At 40.5% G+C, this 15,361-nt stretch overlaps 1 protein-coding gene across 2 annotated transcripts in view; it reads left to right on the top strand.

Annotated features, from left to right (window-relative positions):
• The window catches only part of LOC308107038 (cGMP-inhibited 3',5'-cyclic phosphodiesterase 3A-like), a gene marked incomplete at its 5' end in the record, with an annotated part of 61,456 nt that extends 50,015 nt beyond the window's left edge, over nt 1-11,441 (top strand). For both annotated transcript variants that reach the window (XM_080459136.1, XM_080459137.1), the window contains 9 exons: nt 232-428; nt 523-660; nt 1,570-1,681; nt 3,243-3,350; nt 3,606-3,805; nt 4,192-4,395; nt 4,482-4,643; nt 7,785-8,046; nt 10,860-11,441. In XM_080459136.1, coding sequence (XP_080315262.1) covers nt 232-428; nt 523-660; nt 1,570-1,681; nt 3,243-3,350; nt 3,606-3,805; nt 4,192-4,395; nt 4,482-4,643; nt 7,785-8,046; nt 10,860-11,176 — 1,700 coding nt within the window. In that variant the 3' untranslated portion in view covers nt 11,177-11,441. The remainder of the gene's footprint in view (nt 1-231; nt 429-522; nt 661-1,569; nt 1,682-3,242; nt 3,351-3,605; nt 3,806-4,191; nt 4,396-4,481; nt 4,644-7,784; nt 8,047-10,859) is intronic.
• Nucleotides 11,442-15,361: the final 3,920 nt, after the last annotated feature.

Raw genomic sequence — 15,361 nt, 5'->3', positions numbered from 1 at the left:
TCATGCTTCTTTTGAGCCCGTCACTAATTTCAGCATTTAGCAGCACCTCACATTACAAATGTCAGCTTTTTTTGATTAAAGTCAACTTGACTGATTATACTGTAACATATATGCATCAGGAAACTATGCAACATGGTATTTTTTTATAAGATCATCAAAACTGGTCTTACAAAACTTAATTTGAAATAGTAACCACGTGATCCCAGCAAATATCACACCTCTCCTCCACAGATGAGCGTGTGGTAGCATCTTCGGACTACGACAGCACCTATGACAGCACCTACGAGACCAACCACAGTGACAGCAGCGACTTTGCACAGAACGAAGAGGAGGGAGAGGGGGGCAAGAAGCCGCCCGAAGCCAGGGAAAGTTGCAGGGAGTATCCAACAGAGGGCATTGTTCTTCATCCTATCCTGCCCTCGCCCGAGGTACGTCATCGGGACGTAATTGTAAATAATTAGGAATTATAAATGTTTCTTGTCTGATGTTTTCCTCTGGCTCTCTCGCCTTTCCCCCTGACAGGACATGCCGGTCTTGGTCACAGAGGAGCCGGTGGAGCCGGAGATTGAGCCTCTCATGACTGAACTCAACAACTGGAACTTCCCTATTTTCAGTCTTGTGGAGAAGACGCATGGCAAGACGGGCTGCATCCTCAGCCAGGTGAACAGTTTGTTAAGAGAGCAAATCTGTATGGTTTGATAAAAAAAGTATATCAGTACTGATTCAATTAATCAGAAAACATAATACAACAGTTCAGCAGTGTTGTTTTTTCTGCTGGTGCAGCTCTTCTTAGTAAATACAAAGTAAGAAGTAAATATGCTTCATAAAACACATTGGTAACATAACACACTGGTACACTGGTTACCAGGGACTTTTTCGGATCAATGTTGAAAACGTTTATGTGATCTTCAAAGCACTTCATAGTTTTGCACGCTAATATTTAGGCTTAGGTACACAGTTTTATTGGCATTTTTTTTAACAACTTATTATTGTAAGTTTGTATCGTCTCATTTTTGTTCATTTAATTTGTAATTTCTTTCAAATTGCTAATTGTATTTAATTGTGTAAAAATTCAATTTTTAACAATAATTATTCTCTGTCCCCTCTTGTCTTTACTTGGTCCTTCTTATCACTTTGCCATTTAGCTCTTTTGTTGTTTATATAAAAGGGAAAAAAAACCAAACATGCTCACAATGACGAATTCCACATTGTATGAGGCTGGGTATGCAGGAGGCAAGAAAACATCAAACAATTCAACAATATTTCACTAAAGTGCAATACATATACGTCACAGCGGTTGTTAAAATGATAAATAAAGGTTGATTGGATCAACAGGGTGGAATTCTAAACGACAATATACACCTTGTGCAACATTCTCTAAATCTTTTCTCGTTTTGTTATTCCGAGTCAAGATGATTATATGGAAGGAGACATAACAGTGGCATGTTGTGCTTGCTCACTGTTTAAATGATTTACAAACAGGCTGGATGTTTCAGATGAGGCATAAACCACATGTCTCAACACAAAACTATTCAAACGGGTGATTATGTTTTCTTTGTTATTTCTCAGGTGTCCTATAGGCTGTTTGAAGACACGGGTCTGTTTGAGACATTCAGGATTCCTGTACAAGAGTTTATGAACTACTTCCATGCATTGGAGAACGGATACAGGGATATTCCATGTAAGTAAAAAAAATAAGAATCAAAAGAAAAAAAGGAAACTCATCACTACCTATAGACGCCACAAGGTGGATGTATTGCTCTTCAGATAACATTTAAAATGGGTAGTGTGCCTTCTGCTTCAGAAATATGAGGCACGTATTTATTGTATGTTTACCAGAATATTATTACCCTCATTTTATTATAAAATAATTATATAAATGCTTTATTGTTTTACAGTTCTTTTTCTATATTCCTGCTAATTTGTCATTGAACTGCCCTTACATGCAATATAAATATGGATTGTGTAATAGATCAAACTATATCAAGTAGTATTAGTGGAATTACAGCAAAACAAAAAAGAGAAACCACAATAAATAATATAAAATTAACATTATTGTTATTATTGTTAAAAGTCATGTTTCATCCCTAAAAAAAACCTGATGTTAGGTGCTTGTGGTGAAATGATGAACACGGCTGTAACAGTAGAAAGGTTGAAGTTACACTGCATGGGTTTGCATGTTCTTCCTGTTGCTGTATAGGTTTTCTGTTTTTACTCCACCTTCCTTTTACTACCAAATATCTGATTTGAGGGTTTTGGGTTATTAGATACTCTAAATTGTCCTTAGTTGTGAATATATGTGTGCAGAGTAGTGTGTTTGTGTTGATTTTATTTGTGTTGATTTGTGATCAATTTTAAAGTCCTAACTTTGGATGAAGTCACAGTAAATAGATGTATGACGGTAGTTCGTTATCCGATTATTAGTTAAAAGTTGCTCTCAAAGAACTGCGTTTGAAACGTCAATAAAATTGTGGGGCTGAAATCCAATTTACTGCCAACATTAAGCATAAATAGAGAATAATATGATTGTTTGAAGATAATGGTTGATTAATAATATGAACAGAGCAAGACCAACGCATCCATGTTAAATCAAATGAGCGAATTATGGTGCTGAATTAAATATATATTTAGATATATTCATATATTTATTATTTATTGATTTAGTAATTATTGATGAATCTCTTTGTTTTGTGTTTCTCTGTTTTTTCAAAATTGTTATTTCAGTGAATAACAATTATTATTATTGTCATCATTATTATAATTATAATAATGGGCTTTACACTTTGCTAAAATGTTGAAGTGCTACCTGTAAATCAATCATAATAAAAATCCACAAAAAGAATAATAAAAATCATTTGAAAGCCAAGATCAAAATGTACCGTACACAGAGTCCACTTGAACTGCTGTCATGGCCTTGAATGAAGCACTCAGGTGCAATCTGTTCTTGTCTATTTGTAGACTTGGTGTAAAAACAGGATACAGTATCTGCTCCCTAAAAAGTGTGAGATGCATCCTGTTTACAACTTTTACAGTTCCCTGATACTTTGGGATCATAAACTGTGTCAACTGCTAAACCGGTATCATCTACGTTCAAATATTCAGTATTTTCATATCCTCAGCAAATTCGCCTTAATGTTATTATATTTGATAAGGACTGAGTGTTTGCGTTACAGAACTGCAGGATTCTGGTTCTGTTGGGATCGTCACCGATGTAACCGAACATTTTCTTTGACCATCTCCAGATCACAACCGGATCCACGCCACTGACGTGCTCCATGCCGTTTGGTACCTCACCACGCAGTCTGTGCCCAGCCTGCCCATCCTACTGACTGAGAATGGGATAGACAATGGTGCGTGTTTGTTGTGGGTTTTTCCTTTCTCCTTTTTTATATATTAATGTAGTTGTACGATCAAATATATCCTGTTTCTATATTTTGTTCAAATGAATCTGATATCTTCTCTTGTCATTTACTTTGTTGCTGGTAGAATATAGAAATTCTGCGGACATGGCCATGGAGAGTACCCTGAATATTATTGGTTAATAAGTCTTATCTCACTAAGTCCATGGTGATATGTGTGTGTGCGTGTCTTCTTTTTGTCCATAGACTCGGTGAACGGCATCACGCCAGGAGCCACGGGCTTCCTGGTGTCCAAGATGAACTCTCTGCTGGAGGAGGGTTATGGGTCTCTGGCTGGTCTGATCCCCGGCCTGGAGCTCATGGCCCTGTACGTAGCTGCTGCCATGCATGACTACGACCACCCAGGAAGAACCAACGCCTTTCTCGTAGCCACCAGTGCACCCCAGGTAAACCTGCCGCTGGATGGTGTAACTGTGTACGGCGTAACGTCCAGTGATATTGAAACAGGTTTCTTGTACAAAATTTGGAATTGAAATTGGAAATAAAAATAACAATGTTTATTGATGTGGGGGATTTCGTTTAAGCCCGTTGGGCTTCTATCCCCCATTCTATCCTATAATTTTAAGTTTGTGCAGATGAAGAACAAAAAGACAGGCGATTTGAAAGCGTCGACGCATAAATAGATACTTTTAATTTAAAATATCTCTGTGATGTCTCCAGTCAGTAAAATCCACATCACCCAGAATCAGATCTGTGACAGAATAGTTTGGGTTTGAGATCTGTTGAACTCAAACTCCAAGCATGTTTCTTTATACTTTCTCCTCCATCCTAGGCTCTTCTCTACAATGACAGATCCGTCTTGGAAAACCATCATGCGGCTTCAGCTTGGAACCTCTTTATGTCCCGACCCGAGTATAACTTCCTGGTTAACCTGGAACACGTGGAGTTCAAGCGTTTCCGCTTCCTCGTCATTGAGGCCATTTTGGCCACTGACCTCAAAAAGCACTTTGACTTCCTGGCAGAGTTTAACGCGAAGGTGTGTCAATCCCTGCATCTTACATACACATTTACTCACTGTCGTGTCATTAAAGATTAGACATTAATATCTTGGTGTTTCTGTAGGTCGGCGACGAAGGCGTGGCTGGGATTGACTGGACCAATGAGAACGACAGATTGCTGGTGTGCCAGATGTGCATCAAGCTGGCTGATGTCAACGGGCCGCTGAAGTGTAAAGAGCTGCACCTGCAGTGGACCGAGGGGATCGTCAATGAGTTCTATGAGCAAGTATGTTGGTTCCTTTTTTTTGTTTACGTCTACAAGCTTGTGCTCGTTTCAGAGAATAACCATTCATATCTAACGGGACGTGACTGTGACACTGAAAACACTGACTCTTTAAGTCAGTCGTGCTTCTCTGATAAACGTTGGCGATTTAGCTTCTTGCTCAAGGACCCTTCATCAAGATTTTATGTGTGTGACTGCATGTCCCCCTCTGAACACAAATAGAATATTCAAAACACTTATCTGCCACCTCATGAATTTGTTCGAGGTCACCGTAGACGGACGTAGCCTGGCAACAAATCCCACTCCGAACTCCCCAGCCCATAAAGATAAAATCTGATTAGTTGCACAGATATCATTGTTTGCCTGGAAACAGTATTGTAAGAAGACTTGCATTAGTTTTAAACTCTCAGGCTTGTGGAGATTTTTTTTCTTTTTTCTTAGTGTTAATTCTTCTTATAGTTACAATTCCTCTTTCACCTCAGTATCATATGCTCATATGTCTTTAAAATTTTACAAATGTCACGGATAAGTGTGAAATGTGAAACACACACATTCATTTATCTCCTCTTCTGCTGAATTATAAAATAATATATATAACAAAAAAGTGAATCGGAGCACCAAACCCATACATTGATATTGAAACTATCTGGTTGACCTAATAAACCATTACCACTACTAAACTCAACCGATTAACCCTTTTGTTCCAATCCTGTCGACGCTGCTCGCACACTTACAATGACCATGAAACCCAGACTGTTTATGATATCAAAAAATAAATAAATAAATAAATCTGAAACACCATCAAGCAGAGATATAGAGCTTTGTATCCCTACACTGTGCGGTGGACATGGTGGTTGACACAACATGACCGTAGAATAAACACTCCACTTACGTTTGTAACATGAGCTTCTCAGTACCATGAAAAACACACTAATATTGGACAACCACGAGGAATTTGAAGGTATTGTGAATAGAACTGGCAGAAGCACTGAATAATTCACATTTCTCAACAAATTTAAGGCTAAACTAGACAATTTCTGATGAATATTTTTGGTGTCTACTGCTCGCTGCCAACCAGCATCCCCTCCATTTTGTGGCCAATTTTTGGCAGTTTTTTGCTGAAACAGTTTGTTGAATGTTTAACAAAAGTCATAGAACACTATTGCCAAATTCACCGCACATTTTGATGTGCTCTCTGTGTACGTGCTCCCAACACAGAATCCATTCAAGTGTCCTCGTCATAACCAGGTTAACTCCAAACTCACATGCCCCGCATCGTACTTATGAAGTAATAATTCGTTTTTTGATCTCTTTTTTTTGTTGTTGTTGTATTTTCACAGTACAAAACGTTGTTATCAGCTGCCGGCATCCTCAACAAATGAAAAACAAAAAAAAAAACACAAACTGTGACAAACCTTTTTTGACGTCTCAAAAATCATATTGTGTCATCAATAATTTTACTTTCAAAATATTGGTAAAGTTTAGGAAGATAATAAAACTTTGAATGAAGAGGGCTAAGAATGAGGCCAAAAATAAGATTTACAATTAAACACATGATTTAGGACTGTGGAGGAAAATCAACAGACAAGAACATGCAAACGCTGCACAGAAAGACCCTAGAAACAGAAATCTTCTCAACCACTATGAGGCAAGAGTGAGCCATTGATTCTTTTTAATCATCTGTAAGCGCAGAACTAAACAAGTTCGTCATCATGAGGGGTTCTTTTTTGTTTGTTTTTTTTTAAATCAGCATATTATCATGTACAGCAGCTGGAAGCCTCTAATATGAACTGAGGAGATTGTCCTCGCCGTGATCTGCGCCTGATGCTCAGCATTCTGCTGCTCCTCACAAACCGTCTGTTCAATTCTCATAATAGCTTTGAGAATTATGTATGTTCTCTGGGCCTGAGTCTCAGAAGGTGGGTGGAGAGAGAGAGAGAGAGTGAGAGAGAGAGAGACGGAGACAGAGAGGGCACGCAGGAGGCAGAGGGTATGCGTACGTTTTCCTTTTTCAGGCGGGTGACCTGAATGTGCCATCTTTGACAGCACTCACTCGCTCTCAGTCACCCAGACGATCATCACAGATGGAATAAGGGAACAGTCATTTCTGATGTAAACGCTCACACGGGAATTTTCATCATGCTCTGCAATGCCTCGTCTGAAATCTCCTAACATATTTGCAATAATCAGTTATGTCAGGATCGCTGTCTCTGATCACGCCGTGGTTCTACATACATACACGCTCTTTCCAGGAGTGCTCTGCGCTGACGTCACACAGGTCTCAGGTTGCCATGGCAATTGGAGCTCTTGCCCCTCTATCCTCCATTGTGAGTAGCTTTGAAAGCACTAGCGTCAGAAAACAATAATAAAACGAGAACAATATAGAGCACGTCAGTTCAGTTGGACCGGCCTCATGAAGGTTACCAGCAACAATTAAAATGAACAGATTCCAAACATGTCACGTGTCTTTTAGACAAGCAGTCATCATGCCTCGGTCTTTGGGGACTTAAGTGAGGTACCTAAAGTGCCATGTCTTCATTTAACCTCCATTTAAAAGAGCGAGAAAACAATTCACCTGAAAGGAAATGAGGATCAGGTGTTTGTTTCACCCTGCCAGGACTCACTTAAGTGGCAGCCATTAGTAATAAGTCGGAGGCCAATGTTAAAAACGCAAATATCAAAGTAAACCAAATCTCTTCAGACACCGATACCCACGGAGCGACTGTAGCTTAACCTGATGTTTTACTATCTGTAGTCTTCTTGGCCTAATTTCTGCAGCCTGTACCCGAAGGCAGTATTTCTGTGACTCTCTGTGCCTGCCAACTGAGTTATGCAAATGACTGTGTAGCTGAGTACATACCATCACCTCTCATGATGTAGTACCCAGTCACATGTGACTCACATGTTTTTCACGTGTCGAGCGGCTAAATACATTCGTTCTATATCTAGTATGTGGTTGCATTCACTGAATGTAGGTGGTTTTGTTGATTATTGTCTTTTGGCGATAAAAGAGTGGGAGAAAATTTGCATTGAAATTAAACGTGAATTAGTACAACTGTTATCAGACTAAAGTTGCTTGCATTGTCTTGTACAATCAAGTTCCCTGCCTCTGGCAACTTTTATTTATGGTGTGTGTCCTTCTAGGGTGATGAAGAGGCAAGCCTGGGCCTTCCCATCAGCCCATTCATGGACCGGTCCGCTCCGCAGCTCGCTAAGCTCCAGGAGTCATTCATCACTCACATAGTCGGGCCGCTGTGCTCCTCCTACGACTCTGCTGGCCTGATGCCGGGATGTTGGGTGGAGCCACCTGGAGAAGGAATGGAGCCGGAAGAGGAGAAAGAAGAACAAGATGCAGAAGAGGAAGACACAGCAGAGGAGGATGTTTCTACAAGTTCTGACCACTCTCGTATGTCATCGTTGTTATTTACTCATGTTGTAGAACCTAAATAACATTTGTTCCTCCTCCTATAATAGCTGCTTTAATATTTCCTCAGAACAGGAGTGCATTTGAGGTGAATGTTTTGTAACTGGGGAGGCTGTAAGGACATTTGACCACATACGACCTGTTGAAGTGTAAAAAGAAAATTCTTCAGAGCTGGTGCTGATTCTTTACAGGTTTTTCCGTTTGTTTGGTGAATTTAGTGAAAGTTTTTTTTACAGTTGGATCCACTTGTCACTGTTAGCAAGTGAAATCATTTTAATTAAAATTTCTGTACACCATATCAACAATACTGTGGAAACCCACTCATGTTTTATAGTATTTTATCATTTCAACCCAATATCTCAAAAGTCCGACTTAATATGTCATAATTCTGACTTAGTATCAACTTGCCATGAGATTTGTTGTGGGTTTGTTTTTTTTTTTACTGGCAAAAGTGGGCTTCCATACAATAAATACTTGGAGTAGCGCACTGAAGCATTTAAAGCATTGTCGACTTTGTTGCAGTACCTCAGCATTGCTTTTAAGAAAAGTCTGGGGACTCCCTTTTTGCTGAAACATTGCAGTGAACTCTCACCAATAATGAAAAGTAGGAACTTAGCAATGAAAGCACTTGCTTCAGGGAAAATATTTAGGAATGTTTTTCTTTGACGCATAGAAATGTATGTTTTACAACTTTGACAGAGGCAAAGCCTCAGGACCGCCACTGGTGATCACTGGTGGCTTCTGACACCAGACTGGAAATCACTGCTCTAATGTGACCTTTGGGAATGTAGCAGTAACAGGACACATGTTGTATTGAAGGAGGACCCAAATATATAATTACATGGCCTCAATTTCTAGCAAAAGAAAATTGCAGTACACACACACACACACACACACACACACACACACACACACACACACACACACACACACACACACACACACACACACACACACACACACACACACACACACACACACACACACACACACACACACACACACACACACACACACACACACACACACACACACACACACACACACACACACACACACACAAGAAAAAGCAGATGGGCCAACCCCACATAGGGACAAAGTGAGACCTTAAATAGACACACTGGGAGGCGAGGCTTGATGAGACGCACCAGACTACAATCAAGAGTAATCAGGGGAGGAGAGGGTGGACGGAGGAGGATACGAGGGCGGAGCAGAAAGACACTGAACACATTCAGGCCGAGTTCCACAAGACGCCAAGGAAAATGAGGGCTATAAGACATGATGACAGGGCCAGGCACCAAACAAAAGAAATATGAGCAAGCCAGAGATAAATGATTTATATAACTTTTCTTTCCTGTGTGACAGGACATTTTTGCTTTAATTTGGCTAGAGTACAATAGAAAAGGGACTTCCTAAAGATCAGAAGAACTTATTTTCATTGCAAGCAACGTACAGTTATGGAAAGGTCACTGTGAGAAGACTCACTGGATTTCTTTGAAGCACAATGAAAGTTAAGCGATTCGTCGAGCCATTCATTCACAGCCACCCCTTCACTGTTTACACACCTTCCTCTGTTGGTCACATCAAATCTGTGAACTTGGGGCCTTTTTTTAAAATTTCTTTAATACAAACGGTTGCTCACTGTCACAATGACTTAGTGTCAAGATGAACCTTATTGTCCCTGAAGGGCGACTTGGCAAGCCAATAATAACACCTAAACAACAAACAACACACATACAACACACAAATATAGACACGTATTTACAGTTATTAAGAAGACCATTGGCAGTAGTCACCAAAACAGTTGCTGAATCTGCTCATTAGTAAACTGAACCAACAACCTGATGAACTTTAAATGCAGAGGAAGGCCGGGCAGCCAGGATTACCACATCACTCAGGATGTTGAGGGTATTTTGTGGCATTTTGCAGTTATTTTGAACCACAAAACTGCTTCCATTAACAACGGCTTATCAAAGTTGATAAAATATTGAAACTTTATGAATGAGGATGCATAAGGGTTCGAGGCAGGCCGTAGTCCTGCATGTTTTCAACGGGTTTCTGCCACAACACACTTCAGTGTTATGAATGTGTCATGATGCTCCTCAGAAGGCCTGATCACACACTATTGATTACATGTTGGACCATGAAATATTGAAATGATGCACGAGTGCGCCCACTACTGGTCTCAAACATCACTTCATTTTGCAGTCACGTATTAGTGCATTGGCAGTGAGATCAGGGCAATTTGGCATTTCATGACTGGCCAGTTAATATCAAATTTGGGATTAAATAAACATCGCATCAGCATCCTTGATGTCACACTTTAACATATTGAGGTTGTTATACCAGTGAAAGCGCAGCATTTCAAAGGTTCCAGTAATAATATAGATACGAGGCAAGTCAATATCAGGTTGAAGGCTTCATCTCTGTTTTTCTTTTTCTTTTAATATCAAGTGGGTACCATTAGCATATTTTAGGTTGCTACAGCACATACTACCAGTAATTGAGTCAAATACCTGTTGACACTTTTTTGATTATTTGTTTTCTGATTATTATATTATTTACTGTCCGTGCGATCACTGTGGAAAACTATTGATACCTCCAATGTTGAACTGAAATCTGTGCTAAGGCGTATAACACATCAGAGCTATGATCATGATTCTTTCACTGTCTCTCATGTTTTCTCCTGTTATGCATCAAAATACTGTCAATCCCACCATGTTCTTTCAAATAATGCCTGAAAGATCAGATACTTTCCCAGGAGCGGTTCTAACAGTTTGCTTTGTGTCTCACAGAGCGACCGGAAATCAAACAGATGAGCCGGAGAAAAGTGTTCTGCCAGATCACGCAGCATATTCTGGAGAACCATGAAATGTGGAAAAGAGTGCTCGCCACGGAATCCCCCGAGGACGTCCAGGGAGAGAGCCCAAACTGCATCGGCAGCCCCGCCGATCCAATCACAGCCATTCACGAGGAGGAGGAAGAGCAAGCAAGCAAAGAGGAGGAGTCGGCTGACGGCCTCGATGAAAGGGAAGAGGTGCCGGCGATGGAGGAAGAGGAACTCCTTCCACAATCAGAGACTTCAGGAGAAAAGGAGGAAGAACCAGAGTGATTTCACGAATGGTGACCTCCTCCTAAACAGGGAATCTGAACAGTGTCTAAATTTAGTTTTTTTTTTTTTTTCTTTCTTTCTTTACTAAACTCTGCTATAGTAGCCAGCACATCACTTTGACACAACACTGTAGAAGATGTTTTGGGTAAAATGTGCCTATCAAAAACAGGGTTGAGGAGAGCGACGACGCCTACCCAGTGCATCTGACTGAGAGAGAGAGAGATTTAAGAAGATGAAGTAAACCAAGGGTAAGAAAAAGCTGAAAACTAAAAAAAAAAAAAAAAAAGTGAATGAATTATAAACACAGACTGTTTTAGTTTTTGTGCTTCTTTTGGTCTGGATCTGGCACCCGCACCTTCACCCAGACTACCCATCCTGCACTATGGGCCAACCACACTGATTAAGAAATCCACCCTGTCAGTGAGATATACAGTCACGCAACCCCCCCCCCCCCCCCCCCCCCCACCCATCCCATCCGCCTGCACTCCTTTTGTTGCTCGCATGCGATCAGCACACTAAGGAGCCAGTTGAGGATGTGCAACAAGCCCCTCCTCCTTGAAGACAATGGGATGAAAGGCCGGGGGAAAGGCTGTGTCCACTGAGGCTCCTGGATTTTATAAGGTTGAAAAAAAAAAAAAAAAGAGCCTGTGGCTGTGCATTGTGTATCCAGACAAAAACACCTACACATTCTTCACACACACACACACACACACACACACACACACACACACACACACACACACACACACACACACACACACACACACACACACACACACACACACACACACACACACACACACACACACACACACACAGTACTACAGGAGAAACATGTTCCCTGATTGAGACGTACAGGAAGTGTAACAAAGAGTCCCGTTGCTCCAAAAGCTTTATACGCACTCAAGGAAAAACATACAAAACAGTGTTTTTGTTCATGTAAAACAATGTTGGGCAGTAATTATTTTCCTCTGACCTTTTGTTTGGTACTCAGACCAGCCCACCTGTATGTTTTCCAGGCTGAACAACTCAGGAAGACAGAAACCTGCAGAGACAGAAACACGCCTCTGCTTCTGCTTTTCTCTCACTGCTATTTAAGATGTCAGTTCGTTGATGTGCCAGGAAAAAGTGTGCTTCCACTTTGTGCAACACAAAAGAAGCCACCCGACACAGTGCGCACCCTGAGGTTAATGGCATTAGTACAAAATTCACAAGGCACAAAACTGGCTAATAATGTGGCGTGTTCTGTTGGGTAAATATCCTCGTGTCAATATCTGCAGCACCTTCTTTGATCTCTATAGTGGATGTAGCACCAATGTTTTTCTCAATATAATTTATGGGCTGGTATGTAGGCCAAATATTTCAGAAAGTGAAGTAATCCAGTAAGCCATAGTGGACCAGGCCAGAGCTGAGTCACAGCTCCAAATCACCCAAGAAGATTTACGTTAATAAGACATTACCACCGTGTGACGCCTGTTACCATCCAGGAGGTATTGTGTGTTACCGAGAAGCTCGGTGGAGGCCCGAGAAACGGCAAAGCCAAAGCAGCGTTTATATTATTGGCTCTACAAGTTAAAGACAGATGCCAAATTTACTCTGAAAACTACGAAGTTCAATGTGCACTCAAATCCAAATGTTTCTGTCCTTTAGTAGCAGATAGAAAAAGAGGAGTAAGCAACATTTCAAACAACATAGATATAATGATGATGTGCTTTGATCAGAAGTCCAACAGTAAGTAACATTTCCGGGGAATTTTAGATCACAAGCCGGCGGATTGTGTTCTATTTTTTTTTACCTCCATCCGCGGTGCTTTCCTGTGACATTACGTATGGCTTAACAGGGGTCTGTGCTCTCTTTTGATGTCCTCAGTGATTCTGATTGCCGGCGATGGAAGTAAAGTACAAACAAGGACAGGAGAGCCTTCGTAATGAGGCTTAGCAGACAAGGAGAAACCTTTAAGCTTTAACTTGTAGCTGCTTTCGAAAGGTCAGAAAGGTCTCCGATCTTTTCTCACATTTCAGCTGACTCTTCCAGATGAAACTCTTTGAAGATGAGCCAGTCCATGCGGAGTCAAATCATGTGATGAACCGCGTTTCCGAGCCTGCAAAATGTATTGCGGTGATATGCAGGATTTATTTGATCTGACATCGGAAGAGCAACGGGGGCCCTATGTGGGTTCTCAGCCAGAGGTCTTTGGGTACTTTTTTTATTTTCACTTAGTATTGCGACGTATACTTAAAAAGAAAACACACACATTTTAGTCCATATCGAAGACTTACGGGATTCGTTGCCTGAGAAAGACAAAGCCAGGGAAGATGTACGTAGGTATTTTTTGCCGTGGTTCTAAATGTCAGAGACAATTAAACAGCATTGATTTGCTGTGTGAGGACTGATCACACTTATATGTCTCTGAAAAACACAAGAAATTACTAGGAAAGCCGTGAGAACCAAGACAACACATGCAAACCTTCTGTTAAACGGTTTTCTGTACACACTGGATGGAAACAGATTAGGCAAACTATTAAAAAGGCTTGTTTGCTTATTGTTACTGGCTGTAGTTGCCCTAATGTGACCCAGTTTCTTAACTCACTCAGAGTTTTGCTAATACTGTCGTAATGCTGTCTAAATCCTCAGCTGTATCCATTGCACTGTTATCAAACTGCCCATTGTGCGAAGGAGGGATAAATGGTGCAGCAAAAACGCCCTTGGCTACTTATTCACTGCACTTGCAAAAGTGTGCGGCAGTTGTCAAAAAGTATTATTGCCTGGAAAAGAAAAAAAAAAAAAAGCTTCAGTTGAAGTTGAAGGATTTTTGGGGGGGTGTTCTCAGAAGTTCTTACAAATAAATGGAAGTACTTCTTGTGGCATGATCCACACATGAAAGGGTCGCTATTTACGTGAATCAGGCGGGAAACCTTAAGCAAATGTGGTCTAATATTTTAATTAAACACTTGACCGATCATTTGTAGCATATGCAGCAAGTCCTCTCCTACACCCGTCGTCTTCCAGTCGCCTCTCCTCGCAGTGGCTTGTCAAGTTTGTTGGAAGGCAGTAAAGCGACCTATAAACACCAGCCGATATGTGATTGATCTACACAGCTGTGGATCCAAACATGGTCTGGAGTCTTTTGTTGAGTTTTATTTCCAACCTCTGTACAGAAGGTAGTGTTCAAGTCATTCGGGGGAAAAAAAACAAAAAAAACAACCTACATAACAACAAAATGCTACAGGAATTTGAATACAGGTGAATATGCATGAGCTCCATGCACTGTAAATACCCTTTCGCACTATACAGTACATCAATACCTCACTTGCAATCTAATGTGTGTGCTTTAACAATGATTCTTTCCTGTCGCACACTTGTACTATCCTGCACGCCCCCTCAATGTGTTTGGGGATATTCTGAGACTTCTTCTTTTTTCTTTTTTTTTCTGCTTGAATTTTACTAAGCTTTGCCAGTATCTAGTCAGTCAAAACGTCGCCTGTTTCAGTTTTCCTGACAAATACTCCAAGACAGTCATGTGTTGGTGTGTAACTGAGTCTCATCTGGCTTGGTCAAGTTTCACAGAGTTGTTTATACAAATTTGACAGTATAATCAAAGGGCCATATTGGTGTTTTCACATGATTGATCATTTATCTTTTAAACCTTGTATGTACAATTATAGTTTATATGTACATTGTGTCAAAACATCTCCAAGATATATTGCGCTGTTACGGTAGCAAACTAGCCAACTATCCTCAGGTCATTGAGTCTTGCAATATAATTCTTTACCACAAGATGGCGTCCTGAGGTGCATATGTGTCCTCAGTCAAACAATACTAGAAAATGCAGATAGTTGCCACGTAGCTGCAACTGTATATAATACAATGGCTGAAGCTTTTTGCATCTATCAACTGAAAACTGGCAAAACTCTGAGAACCACAATCACCACTGCCACCCAATGGACAGAAGTGCCGTTACATCAGTCCTACATCCTGTAATGCTAACTTTTTAATGCATATTCTTATATACTTATATACAGTTTCCAACATGTTAGAAGTACGTCTTGCAAATTTCTATTGGGCTGTGAGTTTTGATTATGTCTGCAAGGTGTGGATATCTTTTGGTCACTGTGGAAATTTGTTCAATGACTCAAACGGCTAAATTTTTTTCACTGACGATTGTTGCTTTAACAATGTAGTTCA

The sequence above is a fragment of the Lipophrys pholis genome (genome assembly GCF_963383615.2).
Source record: "Lipophrys pholis genome assembly, chromosome: 3".
Lineage (NCBI taxonomy): Eukaryota > Metazoa > Chordata > Actinopteri > Blenniiformes > Blenniidae > Lipophrys > Lipophrys pholis.
This window is presented reverse-complemented; position numbering and strand designations above follow the sequence as displayed.